Source organism: Phascolarctos cinereus, unplaced genomic scaffold (assembly GCF_003287225.1).
Source record: "Phascolarctos cinereus isolate Bilbo 61053 unplaced genomic scaffold, phaCin_HiC Scaffold_4;HRSCAF=312, whole genome shotgun sequence".
In the NCBI taxonomy this organism is placed as follows: Eukaryota; Metazoa; Chordata; class Mammalia; order Diprotodontia; family Phascolarctidae; genus Phascolarctos; species Phascolarctos cinereus.
In genome coordinates this window covers 102,327,977-102,348,457 of record NW_027555847.1, presented here as the reverse complement: position 1 = coordinate 102,348,457, position 20,481 = coordinate 102,327,977, and the positions used below count along the sequence as shown (strand labels likewise).

General features: G+C 36.1%; 1 protein-coding gene across 2 annotated transcripts in view; it reads left to right on the top strand.

Moving 5' to 3' along the window:
- RAD23B (RAD23 nucleotide excision repair protein B) overlaps nucleotides 1-20,481 on the top strand; it is a 98,521-nt gene that overhangs the window by 67,754 nt on the left and 10,286 nt on the right. For both annotated transcript variants that reach the window (XM_021002220.2, XM_021002221.2), the window contains exons 5-6: nucleotides 3,684-3,739; nucleotides 9,631-9,758. In XM_021002220.2, coding sequence (XP_020857879.1) covers nucleotides 3,684-3,739; nucleotides 9,631-9,758 — 184 coding nt within the window. The remainder of the gene's footprint in view (nucleotides 1-3,683; nucleotides 3,740-9,630; nucleotides 9,759-20,481) is intronic.

Here is a 20,481-nt window from a genome sequence, read left to right as displayed (position 1 = left end):
ATCACTTTCCTCCTTTGATATTCTTTTCTCTAGATTTTCAGGCTCCATGCTCTCCTGGTACTTCTACCTATCTGGCTGCTCCTTCTCTTTCTCTTTTGCTAGATCCTCCACCATATCATGCCCTCCTACCACAGGTGTTCTTCTTGGGCCTTCTCTATATTATTTCATTTGGTGATTTCGTCAGCTCCCATGGATTTAATTGCTATCTGTATGCTAATAATTCCCAAGTCTAACTTTCCTGCACTAAACTCTTTGCTGACCTCCAGTATCACATTTCCAGCTATCTTTCAGACATCTCAACTGGATGTCCAGTAGACCTCTTAAAGTTAATGTGTCAAAAACAGAACTCATTATCTTTCTCCCTAAACCATCCCCACCTCCTATCTTTCCTTTTACTGTTGAGTACGACACCATCCTGCCAGTCCCTCAGAGTCATCCTTGATTGCTCGCTGTCTCACCCCCACCCCCAGCCCTATATCCAGTCTGTTGTCAAGGCTTGTTGATTTCACCTTTGCAACATCTCTCCTGTGTCCCCTTCTCTGACACTGCCACCACTCTTGTGCAAGCCCTGATTACTTCACACCTGGACTGTTGTAAAAACCTGCTGGTGGATTTGCCTTCCTGCCTCAAGTCTCTCTCTACTGTAGTCCATGTTCAATTCAGCCACTAAAATGATTTCCCAAAGCACAGGTCTGATCATATCACCCCTCAGTTTCTCAGGAAACTCCAGTGGCTCCTTATTGCCCCTACTATCAAAGACAAAATCTTCTGTTTGAAATTCAAAGCCCTTCATAATGTAACTCCCTTTTACTATTATATCCCCACTAAACTATCTTCTGCAGGAAGTCACAGCCCTTCTTAATTCTAGTGTCGTTGTTGTTTGTTAATTATTTCCTGTTTATCCTGTATATAACTTACTTTGTGTATATTTGGTTGCATGTTGTCCCTGCATTAGATTGTAAGCCTTCTATAGTTTGACATTTTTGTCTGTGTCCTAGATGAAAACATAGATGTTATGCTTACATGTAACACATTTGGTGGGGTGAGCATCCACATTGATGGACATCTTCAGGATTCAGGAGTCTTGACAGGTGTATTTTGTATAGTCATAGGCACTATTACAGAGAAGACTTGGTTAGACTGTTGTTCTTGTGTAAGAGATCTGGAGTATATAGCAGATTGTAAATTTAGTGTGACTAATTTGACAAAAAAGTTAGACTTCAGTAATAGGGGCATTATATCCAGAATAAGTGTTTTATTATTTATCAAGTGTAAGAATTTGCCAAGTACTTAAATATACTTTATCTAGTTCTTATTGAAGATGGGGATTTTGATATGGTCCTTTTTTAGTTTTGGTTACTATAAAGAATCTCAGTGTTTTCATATTCAAGGTGTTCATAATGAACACCTTAAGTAGATTGGGTTGATATGCCTATATCAGTATTAGTGAACCTAATTAATATTTTGAAGTGATTTGGGATATGAGTACTTTGATTTTACATTCAGTGGCTTGATTAGAGATTCTAAAGGAGCTTGGGGTCTGATGTACTGAAGTTACTTAAAAAGCATCATGGTGAAAATAGCAGGAAAAAAGTCGGTCTCCTTAAGAGTGATATTCTTCAACATACCTGTCAGCAGAGAATTTGAATGGGGGGGCGGGATGGTATAAAAACATATAACTGGTTAGTAATAGCATTCCATTCCTATCCAGTTCTCTTTGGCTCCTCAGTATATGAGGTCAAAAAGGGGCAAATCAATGACAAGAAGAAGCCCTTTGCCCTTATTTATGCCCTAAGGGATTTATAATTTATTCTAATGAAGTAGAATTTTTTATTTTATTTGTTCTAGACCTGTGATTTCATTGTGTGCAGAGAATTCCCACTGTGGAAACTCTTTCTATGCAGATTGTCACTTCATCTGTAACTTTTAGTCTTCTAGAATTGCTTAGGGCACTGAATAGTTCAGTAATTGTTTATGTTCGCCTAGCTAGTTAATGGTGGAAGCACTTGAACATAGGTCTTCCTGACTCCAAGGCAAGCATTCTATCCACACATCACACTGCCTCAACATAAATAGGTATGTATAGTTATATTGACATAAATATGTACAGATAAACAAACTTTCATAATGACTGCTGTAAGGAAATAGGTCAAATAGAATACTAGATATAGTGGACAGCTGTACTGAAGGAGGTATTTTTGGAGATGACCCTTGATAAACAATTTACACAAAGAAAGAGATGGATTTCAGTGAAAAGGAGAAAGATTTCATCTATTAATTTGAGATGATGTGAATAAAAGCTTTGACTTTAAGGGGCTACCTTAGTTATATATTATAGGCAGCCTGGGCCAGTAGAGATTGTTTAAAAAGTAAAAATAATAGTTATACAGAGAACCACTGTAACATTGATAGAGGGTTGGGGTGGCTGAACAAGTTATGGTATGATTATAATAGAATACTATTGTGTTGCAAGAAATAACAAACATAAGAAATTTGTAGCTTGGAAAGACTTGTTTAAATATTTGAGCAAAGTGATAGAATCAGAAGAGCAATATAATATACACAGTAATATAAAGGGAAAACCCTAAAACACAGCAAAATTCAGATTATATCTAGCCCTCATCTTTCCTAAGTTCTAGTCCTCTATCACCAACTATATTTTGGTATATTTCAAGCTACAGGTTTTGTAGGAATCTCAAACCCAAACCCATATCCAAAACAATTCATTGAATTTTTTCCCTAAACCTCTTCCTTTTTAATCCCCTGCTTCTGTTAAGGGTAACTCTATCCATCCCTTCATATGTCTGGCTTCACAGCCATGATTGTGGAGTCGTCCTCATATCCAGTCAGTTGCCATGTCTTTTCAATTCTGCTTCCACAACACGTCTCTTGTTCATCCCCTTCTCTCCATTTTCACATCCACCAACCTATTACGACCTGCCTGGTCTTTTGGAGCAGCCTTCTAATTTGGGCTTCCACTTTCTAGCCTGAAGTGTCTGTAACCCATTCTCTACATAGTGACAAAATAATCTACCTTAGCCAGAAGTCTCATCCCATCCCTTCCTTGCTGAAGGACTTTCAGTGGCCTTCTGTTGCCTCTAGGACAAAATGCAAATTCTTGAGTTTGGCTCGCTCGTGTGTGTGCGTGCGTGTGTGTGTGTGTGTGTGTGTGTGTGTGTGTGTGTGTATGTATGTGTGTGTGTTTGTTTGTATGTGTGTTTGTGTTTGTATTCTGTTGAGGGAGGAAAATTCATCATGTAAACTCCCTGAAAATAGGGACCTTTGTTTTGTTGTATTTGGATAAATTGTTACAGGCTCATCTTATTTTTCCAACTGTATTTTAAGTCCCTCATGGAAACTTGATTGTCTTATCCTTTTGCCCTTATCTAACATAGTAGTTCAACAAACATTTAATAAATATCTGCTATGTACATGGAAAGTATTTGTTAATTTCTTAGATCATCTGAAAGAGTGATAGCTTCTTAGATTACCTTTCTTAGAAGGATTTCAAAGAACTCTCTCAAAAATGAGGATGAGATTTTTTTAACTTTGTAGGAGAATTTATTAATTATTTGTAAACAATATTTGTTATGTGATTGAAATGGAATTTTTTTCTCTTTCATGTGTTAAACAGAGCTTTTGTAAGTTTTATACATTTTTAAGTGTAATTTTTCTTGTTATAGTACTCTGGGTGATTCTTCTCGGTCAAACCTTTTTGAAGATGCAACAAGTGCACTTGGTGAGTTTTTGCTTACTTTCCTTTCTTTTTGTTAACTATGGGAAAATAGATGACTTCTTAGGGGCCTTCCATATGATAGTATTGGTTAATGAAGGTATTGCTCCTATTTACTTAATAAATAAGTTTTGAAATTAAATCATGTTGACTTACTATAAAGGACTTCCATTTAAAGGAAACCTGTGAATGAATACTTTAAAACAAATATCTTTTGTCTAATTGTGTGTTTTGTAAATGAGCACTTTATAAAATTTTATGAAGGTATCACATTTTCGTGATAGGAAGAGTTGTTTACTTATAGAGTGGTTTAGATTGCTTTCTAAAATCTGATGCCTGACATAAAAATAATAGATATCAATAAAAATGGGATGTCAAAAGTTTAGTAAAATCTAATGCCTGGAAAAAGTTTTAAATTTAAGTACTTCTTTTCAGGTACACAGATTGTTCAAAAATAACTGCTTTTCCTTTAACCCCAAACCAGCCTGTGTGTCAGGGTATATTGGTAACTTATTGGAACTTTTGAGCTTAGGACTGTATATTTTATAAAAGGTAAAATTTACACAGAAAAAGAAGTCCTCTAACATGCCATAAATAATACTAAATTTTAATACTGAAGAATTAACTAAGGTGGGCTTCATAATAAAGTAGAGACCCTCTCCAGTACCTGAAAATTCTTTGTCATTATCTCCCAAATACATTGCCTTTTCTCAGGCAGCTGCCCACCTCTGACTCTAATCAACTCACACCTAGACTATTGAAAGAACTTGACTGGTTTCCTCACCTCGGGTCTCTTTACTTCTTCAATCCCTTCTCTATTCTGCTACCAAAGTGATTTTCCTAAAGCACATGTCAGATCATATCATCTCATGCTCATTAAACTTTAGTGGCTCCCTATTATCTGCAGAATCAAATATAAAATTCTTTATTTTGGCTTTTAAAACTTCTCACAACCTAACCCTTTCTTACCTTTTCCATCTTCTTTGGCTTCATTCCTCCTATATATTTTACAGTCTAGCTATACGAACCTGTTTGCTGTTCCTCAAACATGAAACTCCCATCTCCTAATTCTGTGTCTTTTCAGTAACTGTTCCCTAGTCTTCAAATGCTTTTTCCTCAAGGCTTCCCTGGCTTTCCAAATCCTATCTTCTGTAGTTACTTCTGTGACTACCTACCATTTACGCTGTGTGTGTACACATATACATACACACACACACACACATATTATATGGGCAGTGGTGTGACATAATGAATAAAGTGCTAGTCAGGAGTCAGGAAGACCTGAGCTCTTCTAGCAATGTGACCCTAGCAAATTACTTAATCTGTTTTTACTTAAGTTTCCTCAACTGTATGATAGGGATAATAATAGCACTACCTTCCAAGGATTGTTGTTAGGAGCAAATGAGATGATAATTGCAAAGCTGTAAGCATGGTACTTGGCACATAGTAAGCACTATATATGTGTTAGCTGCTGCTGTTGTTGTTACCTAGTTGTTTGCATGTTGTCTACTCCATAGAATGTGAGCAGGAACTATGTTTTTGCTCTTTTTTGTATCTCTTATGCTTAACACAGTTTGATCTTTATATTAATATTAGCTGCTAGGTATTGCAGTAGAAGAGGACTTAGAATGAGGAAGACCTAGGTTCATATTTGGTCTCAGATCTTTACCTTTACTCTTACTTAACCTCTAAGCTTCAGTTTCCTCATCTGTAAAATGGTCAGAGTTGAGGGCGGGGTGTGGTAATGATATCATTAATCCTACAGAATTTTTGTGGGTACTAAATAAGGTAACATGTAAAGCACTTTGCAAACCTTAAGACATATGAGTGGTAGCTACTATTGCCCTGATTTATTATCTGTGTTAAAGATCTGGCATGATCAGACTGGCTTTGGAGTCCCTGAGACTACCTCTTCCCAATGCAGGTACCTTGGCAAACTGCCTTTGAGCCTATTTCTGCAATATGTAAAATGGGCATAGTGGTACTTGCACTACTTGCCTCCCAGTGCAAATGAAAAAAGTTGTGTAAACCTGCAAGCACTATATAAATATCCATTTTATCATTACGGTTATGATTAAATTGTAATTTCCTACATGATAAACACTATCTTTGTTTAAATTTATTAGTGCGTCTACCAGAGGACCTTGTATTTAAATATTGCTGTTGCTAGTGATGGTAATATTTCAGTTTACATAGTGCTTTTAAAGTTTATGGAACAGATTCCGTATAACTTTTTGAAAGAAGTAGTCCAAATAATATTTGTCCCTGTTTCACTGATGAGAAAGCTGAGATTCATTCAGATTTCTGGGAGCCAGGACTCAGCCCCCAGGTCCTCTGGTTCCATATTCAGTGTTTAATGTACTACAATAAGCTGCTACAAGTTAGTAATCTAAGAGATTGATATATTGTTTTCTTCAAACAGCATAGGAAAAACATTCAGGAACTTTGTACCATTTGGAACTGCATGAAATACCAGGATTGGTTATCTCCTAGCCAGAAAACAATAGTTAGAAATTGAAGTCAGTACTTATATCTCTACCACTCACCCCTATTGATATTTTACCCATGGAGCATAAATAAACACTCTTACTGTCACCTCCTTAGCATCAAAATCCTGTTGTTGCCACAGTATACTACCTTCATTTTCCTGCTGTACAAAGTAAAGAATATTTATAAACTTCTGGGGTTTTTTATCCTTATTTTTTCCTTAGCAGATCTATTTTCAGTTTTTCTAGGGTAGATAAGAATGGAGATGGTTGCATTTTCTCTGTGCCATGATTTTGTTTTATGCTGCACGACAAGCTAATAAAATTATATCCTAATTTGTCTCTTTCTTGAGCAGAAAGTAATATACATTATACTTTCCATCTGTACTTTCAGTGAAGTCTCTAGAGTTTATTTCATTAGAACTGTTTAGGAAACAAGTGGAACAATCACTCATTAAACATGCCTACTATATGCCAGGTACTGTGATAAGTTCTAGGAATACAAAGAAAGGCAACAGATAGTTCCTGCCTTTAAGGAGCTCACAATGTAGAAGGAAAACAGAATAAATAGGAAATACTCAACAGAGGGAAGACTTTAGAATCAAGAGGGATTATAGAGTTCTGGCCTTGGAGTCATTGCAGTACCTCAGACACTTGACACGTACTAGCTGTGTGACCCTGGGCAGGTCACTTAACCCAGATTGCCTCACCAAAAAGAAAAAAACAACAACAAAACAAAAAAGAAGAGGAAATCTGGAAAGGCTGGTCCTGTAGAAGGTAGGATTTTAGCTGGGATTTGAAGAAAGCCAAGAGGCAGAGATAAAGAGAGCATTCCATGCATGAAAGGAAGCCAAGGAAAATGCCTGGAATCAGGAGATAGTGTCTTGTTTGAGGAACAACAAGAAGGTCAGTGTAACTGGATGAAAGAATATGTGAGGAACAGTAGGGTTCAGAACTATATAAGGTGTAAGACAACTGGGAGGCAGGTTATGAAGGGCTTTTAATGCCAGAGACTTTTATATTTGATCCTGGAAGAAGGGGATAAGGAACATTACCTGACTCTGTAACTCCCCGATTCATCTTGCTTCTCAACCTTCCCAGAGTAAAATATATACTATTAAATATTGTGCTTGAGAGGCGACTTGGCTTAGGGGAAGAGAGCTAGCCCTGTGAGTCAGGAAGACCTTATAGATCAGTTCCACCTCTGATAAATGTTCTGTGATCCTGGACGAGTCACTTAATTTCTTGCCCCAAGCAGTTCTCAGACAAAAATTGCAAATTAGTTTAGATTAAGTGAGGCCATTTGGCTTAGTGGATAGCTCATTGGACTTGGAGTCAGGAAGACCTGAATTTGAATCCTGCCTCACTCAAATGCTTATGAGCTCTGTGTGTGTGTGTGTGTGTGTGTGTGTGTGTGTGTGTGTGTGTGTGTGTGTGACCCTGAGCAAGTCACCTGACTTATCAGCCTCGTCTGTCAAATAGGGATAATAATAGCACCTAACTTACAGCAAATGAGATAACTTATCTGTAAAGTGCTTTGTAAACCTTAAAAGCTTTTTGTAAAATACTAGTCATTATCATTAATAACAACAAAAGAATCTGAAATGGTAGGAGTTTCTCACTGGGGGTTTCCTTAAAATTTTAATTGATATTTATTTACTTTCTTTGTTTACTAAAATTGTTCCAATTAGCTCCTTCCTCATTTATAAATCTGCATTTCCTTACCTCCTAAACACCTACTATATAGCAAAGCATTGGTGCTCTCCCCTGGGAATACAAATACCAAAAATGAAATAATTCTTTACCCTTGAGAGATTATATTCTTAGGGCATCTAGGTGGCACAATGGATAGAGCACTGGCCCTGGAGGGCGGAGGACCTGAGTCTGGCCTCAGACATTTGACATTTACTAGTTGTATGACCCTCACTTAACCCCAATTCCCTCACCAAAAGAGAAGGAGACTAGAGAGATTATGTTCTGTTTGTCTTGAAGAAACAAATAGTTTGGGGATTTTTTGTTACTGAGATGTGTGGCCTTTATTTAATCATTAGATTAGAAACTACTTGAAAAGGCAGGCTTTTTGAAGCCCCAGCACTTAGCATAGAGCAGGACTGCACATTTGTCCCTCGGGCCGCTCACCACTTGTGGCCTGGGATTTTAGGCCGCCTTTGAAAAATGTAGAGAATGTAAAACAGACTTGCACAACATACCACCCATGGGCCACTTTGGCAGGTTTTAAGCTGCCCACGGGCTGTATGTTGTTCGGGCCTGGCATAGGACCTGGCAATAGCAAGCACCTAAATCCTTATTGGTTTGACTTTTTCTAATGAAGCCAGACTTTATTTGTGAACATATTTATCAGGCTGTATCAGAGCATGATTCAGCTAACTACATTTTACTGTACTTTTCTGTTACTGTCTTAATTATCTTCTGTTACCTCCATATCCCTCCCCCCAATACTTCCTTGAGCAGCAAAGAGGCTTGAAATAAGAGAGGATCCAAATTTAGACCCTGAGTTCATGCTCCTGGGATCCTTCTCTTGCAGCTGAAGGATGTGCTGATAATACCAAACATACACCTATTCCATTGTACCGTAACTAAGAGACCTGGGCAGAATCACCTTTCATCTAATGAAATATTAGCAACTTTGTCTTATGTTACAGTCTTTCCTCTGAATAGTTTAAAGAGTAAATAGAATATATACTTGAATAACATTCATTCTCTTCAAAAACATTCACTTTTTTCACATTTATGTGAAATGACTAGTTCCTGTTGCCATTCTTCTGCCTTACATATATAAAATCATTATGGACTGTATCACTCTCCCACTTACCAGATTTATAGAGAGATAAACACAGGCTTTCATTTGTCAGTTTTCTTTTGTGTTTTTTTAATCCGGATATTAGTAAGGAAAAGCAAGGGTACTTTCTTTTCTCTTCTCATCAAAATGTTAGGGTTACCTTAAATGTTTACTTCTGAGCTTCCAAGCCAGATCTTTTACTCTGACCCAGTGGTTTGATGTTTTTCCCCCCAAAAGGTAGTACTAATAGAATTTTGTTAGTAGGTCTTTAGCTATACTTATTTTGTAACCCTTGGATTAAATTTCAGTCCTTTAGAAAACTAGCTGAAATGAACTTATTGGTTGGCATGCATGAAACAGAATGTTAGTTTCATAGAGCATGTACATAATAAATGTAATATTTGATCTAGAATACAGCATAAGCCCCTTATCTGGGCAAGCGTAGCATATTTGTTCTGTTACTATGAATTTAGTATAAAAGGTAAGAATTCTTAATAAAAATTGCCAAATCTGTCGTTTCAGTGGAGGTCTTATCAAGTCATAGAATGCATCAAGACTTACTAATGTTTTAATTGTGATCTTCATGCATCCTCCTTTTTTCCCATTTTCAGTGACTGGCCAATCCTATGAAAATATGGTAACTGAGATCATGTCAATGGGCTATGAGCGAGAGCAAGTAATTGCAGCACTGAGAGCCAGTTTCAACAACCCTGATAGAGCAGTGGAATATCTTTTAATGGTGAGTGGTTTGTTTCATCTTACTACTTCAAATTTTTTTTTTTTGGCTAGGCAATGGGATTAAGTGACTTGACCAGGGTCACATAGCTAGTACGTATCAGGTGTCTGAGGCCAAATTTGAACTCAGGTCCTTCTGACTCCAGGACCAGTGCTCTATCCACTGTACCACCTAGCTGCCCCTTTTTCCTTTTTTTTAATCCCTTCTTTTTTTCCTGTCCTTGCCTCCTCACTTTCCCCTCTTTCTGCAAGAATCATTATCTTTCTTTCTAAAAATAATCCAGATGTGTAAATAATGAATAGCATTATCATTCCTAAGGTTTTTTAAGTATGTAGAGGCCAGAATCAAGGAAGTGGTCTAGTGTCAAATTACCTTTAGCATCTATGTCTCCCTTGAGTAGTTCCCCAAATTTCTCACTGTGACTCAGCGTCGTCTTTTACAGATAAATATGTCTCCTCAGAACCAGTGAGAATTAGAAGGAACCCATTTATGGACAGGCAAAGCTCTTTGTCCATCCCTCACACTATCAGGAATAGACCCTGGTCTGTATGATATAAAGGTGCTTTGTAACCTGAAGTTAATGTGAAAGAGATGTGATGAGTGTTCTAAGTATCAGGTGCTTTTTGTAAGGTGAACGGGAATTGAACTTAGGTTTCCTGCTTCACCATTTCCCTAGAGGAGCTCAGAGGCACTTGATAGTATAGGATCATTCCACTATCAGATGTGGAAGAAACCTGCTATATAGTGGAAAAGCTCTGGATTTAGTTCCAGCCTAGCTCTGCTAGTCACTTACTACCCAGGTGGCTTTGAGAAAGTCACTTGTGTCCTCTGAGCCCAAGTTTCTTTATTTAGTCCAGCCTGAGTTTAGGAATGCGCAGTAAAACATCCCTGGTAAGTGGTTAGTTATCAAGCCTTTGCTTAAGTGTTTTGGAAGTCATTATCTAAAAATCTACCTTGATCGTTCTCAGGTCACCCCTTTGAAGGAATAGGCTGTATAGTTCTGATAATTTTATGATTCAGCATCAGTTAACCTCTGTTAATTATCTGTGGTAAATATTGAGCCCAGACCAGCTTTCCCTTACTGTCTAACAGGTTTTATCAGTCAGGTACTCAGGGAATGCAGACTCATAGTAGTCTTGAATATTTTGGGAAATCATAGCTGCTAGCTGAAAACAGATCATTTCAAAACTAAATAAAAATTGTTATTTAGTTTACCTGTACTACCACCCTCCTCATTAGTGCAGATGATGAGGACTTATTCAATGTATTCCCCACTTAAATAGCTGTAGAACCTAGGTTCACAAAAAGGCAGAAAATCTCTCTATTGTCTGTTTAGGAAACAGAACTTTTACAACGCTATAGCTTACATATTTGTTCTTTGGAATAACTAATACTAATTTACTCTTCCAGTGTGGTATTAAATGTTTCTACCTGAATGAACTAGCCAAATCCTTAGGCAGAAGGGGGTAGTAGAGTTGACTTGAATGCCTTTTTTTTTTCTTTTTGATGAGGCAGTTGGGGTAAGTGATTTGCCCAGAATCACACAGCTAGTAAGTGTTATGTGTCTGAGATCAGATTTGAGCTCAGCTCCTTCTGACTCGAAGGCTGGAGCTCTATCCACTGTGCCACCTAGCTGACCCGACTTGTAATCTTGTAATGCCTTTTGCAGTATGTTGGGACTAGACACCTTTCCAGTTATGTTTTTAGTGGAAAAGATTTCCCCTTTTCCCTCCAAAATTTGAACAGAATCTCATCTATCTGGATTTCCATTAAGTCAACGAAAATGAGCATTGTCTTAGACTCCTTGGCAGCTAAACAGCAGAGTCTAGATGGAATATTGTTGAGAGGCAAATGAGTAAGCCCTCCCAACCATGGAAGTTGTCTGGAAATAGAATAGAGTGAGTGCTTCATTGAATATAGAGAGCTCCCTGTTTACTGAATGATCAGTGGGAATGTTGTATAAGAAATTCCAACATCTGGGAAAAAGTTGGAATAGATGTTGTCTAAGATACCTTCTAAGATTCTATTTGTTTAGAAATAGCTGGGTTCTCCTCTCACTGTTATACCCCACTCCCAACCCCACACAAACATATTTAATTCCACTGGTACCCTACCACATCAGTCTGTGTAATCTTGATTAAGTCATTTAAATTCTCTAGGATCAGTTTGTTCATTTATAAAATATAGAGGTCAGATTAAACATCTAGTTTGTGCATGTCTAGAGAAGAGGAAGAATTTTGCAATAAGCTACAGTAGTGTATGCAATAGTAGTCAGGTAATTGCTGTCTGTATTGATCTGTATCATAGAAGGGAAGATAAAGGGCTTCAAGGAATGCCTTTCTATTTTCCTATTTATTCATTAATAAAGTATACTTTACAAAAAGAAAGAAGAAGACCTTCAATGTGGAAACAAAGAAAAGAGAAGAGTAGTTGTAGGGATTCTGGACAGAAGATTGGAGGTGTACGGGGAAAAAATATGCCATGAGATGAAAGAGAAGGGGAAGGAAAAAGGATAACTGAAAACTTGGTGCTATATGAGGCTCTTCCTTTGGGAAAGGTAGCTGACTTTGGTGGGGGAAACAGTTATTTGAGTTTCAAGAAGTGACTATGGAAATCCATAAGTGCCATTAGGAGAAAGTTTAGCTGGTAGTGAGGATCAAAAAATAGAGACAAATTATAGTAGATATAGCTCCTTATTTGTCCTGGTTTAAAAGATGATATCTAAAAATTAAGTCTTGGATTCCTAAAAACATAGTTCAAAATAGAGAAATAATTTGGGACCCCTAAATGGGAATATGGCTGTGGGATGATATATCCTATTAAAGGAGGTGGGGAAGAGGGGTACATGAAGTAGTGAGTAGTATTGTGTAGTAAGATGTGTAGTGGGAAACTGTAAGGAGAAAATCTTCAGAGAAAAAGAAATGACATTGTAAGAGAATATACTATAGAGTACTTTGTCTGAATAAACAAAAAAAAAATATTTTTAAGCCAAGCATAGAAAAATGAAATGCTTGGGTTTGGTAAATCACAAGCTGTTGTTGGGATAATTTTGTATTGGAAAGAACCAAATAAAAATGGTAATAGGTAATTAAAATCCAGGGTAAGTAGGGATTTAATAAAAGAGAATCTGGCTGCCCTTGATGAGTTCAAGTCACCAGATTTTGACAAACTAGCATGCTGAAAGAACTTAACTAATATGCTTGATAAGCTGCTGCTGGTGATCTGTGAAAGACTTGGAGCATGGAAAAAGTGCCAAAAAATTTTTTTTAATATGTGAACCTAAATGTGTTTCTGTCCTTCCCTCATTGATATTGGTATGAGAACTAATGTTGACACCAGAAAAACTTAAAACTCAAGCTTATGAAAGTGATTGTTGATAAATCAAAATAAATTAATTTAAAAAAGATGTGTGCTTCTGAAAATAGCTGTTAAAATATTCTGAAAGTTTAGAATCAGCGGAACTATATACTATAAGTGGGGTGCATTGTAAACAACATATAGGATGGTTTCTATCCATATCAATCAGTCATATCTAAAACCCTTCTATAGATTTGTATTGTCTCAGCTAAAAACTGAAATGGAAAAATAAAAATTGTTGACTTTTCAAAAAAAAAGGAGTGGGAAGGAGAAAGCAAAGGGAGGGGGTAGGTAGAAGGAAAGGCAGAAGTATAAGGGGACAAAAAAGGGAAGCTGATAGAAAAAGAGGGCAGATTGAGGGAGGTAATGGGCAGAAACAAAACACTGGTGAGGAGGGACAGGGTGAAAGGAGAGAGAATAGTATAAATGGGGGAAAATAGGATGGAGAGAAATACACAGTTAGTAATCATAGCTGACTGTGAATGGGATGAACTCTCCCATAAAACAGAAGCGGATAGCAGAGGGGATTAAAAAATAGAATCCTACAATATGTTGTTTACAAGAAACACTTTTGAAGCAGAGAGATACACGTAGAGTAAAGGTAAAAGGCTGGATCAGAATGTATTATGCTTTAGCTGAAGTAAAAAAAGCAGGGATAGCAATCTTGATCTCAGATAAAGCAAAAGCAAAAATAGATCTAATTAAAAGAGATAAGGAAGGAAACTATACCTTGCTAAAAGGTACCATAGATGAGAAATAATATCAATACTAAACATTAATTCACCAAGTGGTATGGCATCCAAGTTCTTAGAGGAGAAGTTCAGGGAGTTACATGAAGAAATAGGCAGCAAAACTATACTAGTGGGGAACTTCAATCTCCGCACTTTCAGAACTAGATACATTAACCACAAAGTAAGTAAGAAAGACGTTAAGGAGGTGAATAGAATTTTAGAAAAGTTAGCTGTGATAGACATCTGGAGAACATTGAATGGAGATAAAAAGGAATATACCTTTTTTCTCATTAGTACATGGCACCTAGACAAAAATTGACACATGTATTAGGGCATAAAAACCTCTCAATCAAATGCAGAAAGGCAGGAATATTAAATGCATCCTTTTCAGATCATGATGCAATAAAAATTGCATGTGATAAAAGACCATGGAAAGATAGATTAAAAATTAATTGGAAACTAAATAATCTGATACTAGAGAATGAGTGGGTCAAACAACAAATCATAGAAGCTGTCAATAATTTCATCAAGGAGAATGACAATAATGAGACAACATGCAAAATTTATGGGATGCAGCCAGAGCAATACTTAAGGGAACTTAACACTTACATGAATAAAATAGAGAAAGAACAGATCAATGAATTGTGCAAGCTAGAAAAAGAACAAATTCAATATCCCCACATATATAATGAATTAGAAATTGTGTGAATCAAAGGAGATATTAGTAAAATTGAAAGTAGGAAACTATTGAACTAGTAAATAAAACTAAGAGCTGGTTTTATTTGGGGGGGAATAAAATTGATAAACCATTGGTTCATTTGATTTAAAAAGAAAACCAAATAACTAGTATCAAAAATGAAAAGGGTGAATGCACCATGAAGAGTAAATTAAAGCAATAATTAGGAGCTATTTTGCCCGACTGTATGCCAATAAATCTGACATTATAAGTGAAATGGATGAATAGTTAAAAAATATAAGTTGCCCGGATTAACAGAAGAGGAAATAAAACACCCCATTTTAGAAAAAGAAACTAAACAGGTCACTGAACTCCCTGAGCAAAGATCTCTAGGGCCAGATGGATTTACAAGTGACTTCTACCAAATATTTAAAGAATAATTAATTCCAATACTATGTAAACTATTTGGAAAAACAGGTGAAGGAGTCTTACTAAATTTTTTATGACACAAATGTGGTGCTGATACCTAAACCAGGAAGAGCCAAAACAGAAAAATTATAGACCAATTTCCCTAATGAATAGTGATGCAAAAATTTTGAATAAAATATTAGCAAAGAGATTATAGCAATTTATCACCAGGATAATACACTATGGCCAAGTGGGATTTATACCAGGAATACAGGGCTGGTTTAGTATTTAAAAAACTATCAGCATAATTGACCACGTCAATAACAAAACTAACAAATCATATGATTATCTCAATAGATGCAGAAAAAGGTTTTGACAAAATACAGCACCCGTTCCTATTTAAAAAACACATAGGAATCAGTGGGGTTTTCCTTAAAATGTTAAGTAGTATCTATCTAAAACCATCAGCAAACATTATATGTGATGGAGATGAGCTAGAGGCTTTTCCAGTAAGATCAGGGTTGAAACATGGATGCCCATTATGACCCCTGTTATTCAATATTGTACTAGAAATGTTATCTTTAGTAATAAGAAAAAGAAATAGAAGGAATTAGAATAGGCAATGAGAAAGCAAAACTCTTTGCAGATGATATGATGGTATACTTAGAGAGTCTTAGAGAATCAGCTAAAAAACTATTTGAAATAATTAACAAACTTCAGCAAAGTTTCAGGATATAAAGTAAACCCAAATAATCACTGTCATTTCTATATATTACTAACAAAGCCCAGCAGCAAGAGATAGAAAGAGAAATTCCATTTAAAGTAACTATAGACAATATGAAATATTTGGGAGTCTACCTGTTAAGACAAACCCAAGAACTATATGAACACAATTACAAAACACTTTTCACACAAAGTCAGATCTAAACAGTTGGCAAAATATCAATTGTTCGTGAGTAGGCTGAGCTAATATAATAAAAATGACAATTCTACCTAAATGAATTTACTTATTCAGTGCCATACCAATTAAACTATCAAAAAATTATTTTATAGAGCTGGGGGGGGAAAAAAACAATGTGGAAGAACAAAAGGTAAAGAATATCAAGCGAATTAATGAAAAAAAAAATGCAAAGGAAGGTGGCCTTGCTCTACCAGATCTAAAACTGTATTATAAAGCAGCAGTTGTCAAAACTATTTGATATTGGCTAAGAAATAGAGTGGATCAGTGGAATAGGTTAGGTACATAAGACATAGTAGCAAATGACTATACTTATCTACAGTGTGATAAATAGAAAAACTTCAGCTTCTGAGATAAGAATTCACTATTTGACAAAAACTGCTGGGAAGACGAAAATAATATGGCAGAAACTAGGCATAGACCGGCATCTCACACCTATATCAAAATAAAGTCAAAATGGGTGATACCATAAGCAATTTAAAAGAGCAAGGAATAGTTTACCTGTCAGATCTATGGAGAAGGGAAGAATTTATAACCAAACAAGAGATAAAGAACAGTATGAAATACAAAATGGATAATTTTGATTACATTAAATTAAAGAGTTTTGCACAGACAAAGCCAATGCAACCAAAATTAGAAGGAAAGCAGAAAGCTTAGAAACAATTTTTACAGCCAGTGTTTCTGATAAAGGTCTCATTTCTCAGATATATAGGGAACTGAGTCAAATTTACAAGAACATAAGTCATTCTTCAATTGATAAGTGGTCAAAGGATATGAACAGGCAGCTTTCAGAGGAAGAAATTAAAGGTATAGTCATATAAGAAAATGCTTTAAATCATTGTTGATTAGAGAACTGCAAATTAAAACAACTCTGAAATATACTACCTCACATCTATCAGATTGGCTAACATGACAGAAAAGGAAATTGGTAAATATTGGAAATTTGGGAAAATTGGAACATTAATGCCTTTTTGGTGGAGTTGTGAACTGATCTAACTGATCAGGAGAGTAATTTGGAACTATGCCTATAGGGGATTCAAACTGTGCATACCTTTTGATGCAGCAATGCCACTTCTAGGTGCGTATCCCAAAGAGGTCATTAAAAAAAAAAGGATAAGGAACCACATGTACAAAAATATAGCAGACTTTTTTGTGGTGACAAAGAATTAGAAATTGAAGGAATGCCGATCAGTTGGAGAATGGCTGAACAACTTGGGGTGTATGAATGTAATGAAATACTATTGTGGTATAAGAAATGATGAGCCAGCAGATTTCAGAACAACCTGGAAAGACTTACGTGAAGTGAGCAGAACCAGGGGAACGTTGTGCACGGTAACAGCAACATTGTGCAGTGATCATCTATAATTAACTTATCTCTTCTCAGCAATACAATGACCCAAGAATTCCAGTGCTATCCACATCCAGAGAAACAACTATGGATTATGAATGCAGATCAAAGCATACTATTTTCACTTTTATTTTTTGTGGCTTTTCCCTTTTTGTTCTGTTTTTCTTTCACAACATGACTAATGTGAAAATGTGTTTACATGATTGTACATGTGTAACCTATATTATATTGCTTGCTGTCTTCGGGAGGGGGGATGGAAGGGAGGAAGAAAAAGTTTGAAACTCAAAATCTCATAAAAAATGAATGTTAAACTATCTTTACGTGTAATTGGAAAAAATAAAATACTAATTCCAAAAAAGTTTTTTTTTTAAAAGACTGAAATTAGAACCATGAAGTTACTTTTGAGGGTAGGGATGGTTTTTCATTTTGTCTTTGTATTCCTAGCATCATATACACATATATATGCACACATACACAGAGAGAGAGATTATGCACTTATTAAGTGCTTTTTGAACTGAACTTCTAAATCTTAGTCTAGTGCCTTTTTCACTATACTAGCTACCTCTCCATCTTCCCCTATTTGCTATGTAAGTAAATAATAAACAGCTGTGATTTGTGTAAAACTGATAATTCACTAATTTATCTATATGTGAAATTCAGACATCCTTAATGGCAGATGATATGGATTTGTCATGTTGTAACCTGTAATAGTTCAGATACTCTTGCTGATTGGGACCAATTACAAATTATCTGTCTTTTTGTTTATTCTTATTCTAGATCAATTTAGAGGTAGGCGAGTCTTATGTGACACTTACTTAGGCCTTGTTTGTTTTTTTTAGTGGGGTTTAAAAATTGTTGGTTTTCCCATTATTAAATGGCTTTAACCACTAATTCAAAGCTTTTAAAATACAATGAATGTTACAAATAATTTGGAAAATAAGTGCTTTGGAGTAGGCCTTTAATATATATAACATAAATTGTAAAGAAATGGTTCAGGGATAGACTCAGAAGGGAGCACCACAGTTAAAGTAGTATATAGTCATCCTAGAACTCCCCTTAATGCTTAGGGCTTCCTTGCTCTGGAACATCCAGTGAACCCTGCTAGCCTTTCTCAGCATGGAACATATCTCTCTCTCTGTCTCTCTAATTAATTTATTTTTGGTTTTCAACAATCCTTTCCATAAGCTTTTGAGTTGTAAATTTTTGCCCCCTCCCCAAGACAGCATACAATGTGATATAGGCTCTACATATACATTCCTATTAAACATTTTTATATTAGTCATGTTGTAAAGAAGTATTAAAACCAATAGAAAAAACACAAGAAAGAAGAAACAAAACAAATAGTGTGCTTCTATCTGTATTCAAACTACATAATTCTTTCTTTGGATGTGGATAGCATTTTCCATCATGAGACTTTTGGAGATGTCTTAGATCCTTGCATTGCTGAGAAGAGCTAAGTTTATTAAAGTCATCACAGAACATGGCTATTACTGTGTACGACGTTCTCCTGGTTCTGCTCCCTTCACTCAGCATCAGTCTACACAAATCTTTCCAGGTTTTCCTGAAGTGTGCTTGCTCATCATTTCTTATAGCATAATAGTATTCCATTACATTCATATACCACATGTTCAGCCATTCCCCAATTGATGGGTATCCCCTCAATTCCCAATTCTGTGTCACCACAGAAAGAGCTGCTGTACATATTTTTGTGCTTGTGGGTCCTTTTCCCATTTGTATGATCTCTTGTGGGATACAGCCCTACAAGTGGTATTGCTGGATCAAAGGGTATCCACACCCTTTAGGCACAGTGGAACATCTCTCTGTATGGCCTATCACCTTCTCCAATCAGTGAGTTCCTCTTGGAGCCTCCATTTTGTTGAAAGGCTCAGATTAGACTTTATTCTTTCCCTCCTTTCCTTCTTTCCTGTATAAATGTCTGTTGTACTTTTTTTTTCCTTAAGGAACGGGTCCACATTCTTGTTGAAAAAAATGTTGTTCAAATTGGCATTGATGTCAAAAGATGGGAATAGTCTGTGTTGGAGAGTCAAATAAATGGACACTTATTAGTGCATTGTTGGTGGAGCCATGAATTGGTACTATTTTCAAAAGCAGTTTTGAGTTATGCAAATAAAGTGCCTAAGATGTCTATGCCTTTTAACCCAGAGTACATTAATAGGCATATACCCCAAGGCGTCATTGTTTTTAAAAAAGTATCAAAATATTTATAGTATTGATTTTTGTGGTAGCCCCAAATGGGAGGGAAAAAGTGAGTGTCCATTAGTCGCAGAATGACTAAACCGATTGTAGTCGTGAGTGTAATAGAATATGACTACTAAGAAACATGTGACTACAGAGAAAATGGGAAGATTTACATGGACCAGTGCAGAGTAAATTACAAACAAGGATTATAATAACGTAAATGGAAAGTACAACAATCGTAAAGTAATCAAAAGTGAATGTTACAGAATTGCAAAGAAGAAGCATGGCCTTAAAGAAAAGATATGAGACTGTCCCCATCCCCCTACTCCTTTGCAGAGGTAGGAGGATGCTGTGGTGGTGGTAGGATAGAACATTGCAAATATTTTCAGATTTCCAATATTTTGACAGTTGTTTCTTCTCACCTCTTTTTTTTTTCTTTAAGAAAATTTTCGTTGTTATATGGGATGGCTTTCCTTCAGGGATATGTTGGAGTTAATGGTTGCAAGCCAGTCAGAAACGTCAACATAGATCAGGACTTGATTTATTGTTTTATTAATTATCTAGATGTAAGAAAGTGTTGGAAAATGTTAATTCAGATTAACCTTAAAGGTGTGTCATGCATACAGCTTCTCCTCCCCCTTCTCCCCCACCAAAAGTATGATTTATAAATGAATTACCAATGGCTTCAAAAATAGAGGGAATTTCCACACCATGAGTCTTCCAACTAGATAAAGATCTGTACCTTCTCCCTCCCCCAGCCCTCTAAAAATAACCTTCATTTGACTTTTAAGTTTTGTTAAAGACTTGTGAGCTATAACACTCCCCCCCAAAAAAAACAAACCCACAAATAGTTTTATATACTTTGAGCTGTTTAAATTATCTCTGTTGACTTCAGCATTACATTTAATAGATAAATTGCAATGTGCCTCATTTTTATATCATATTCTAAGTTTAGAATTTAAATGAGTCTAATATTTTTTAATAAGAAATGAGCATATGCCTTTACCTTAAACAACAATAGCATTTTGGATGTTAAGTAGAAGGGTTTT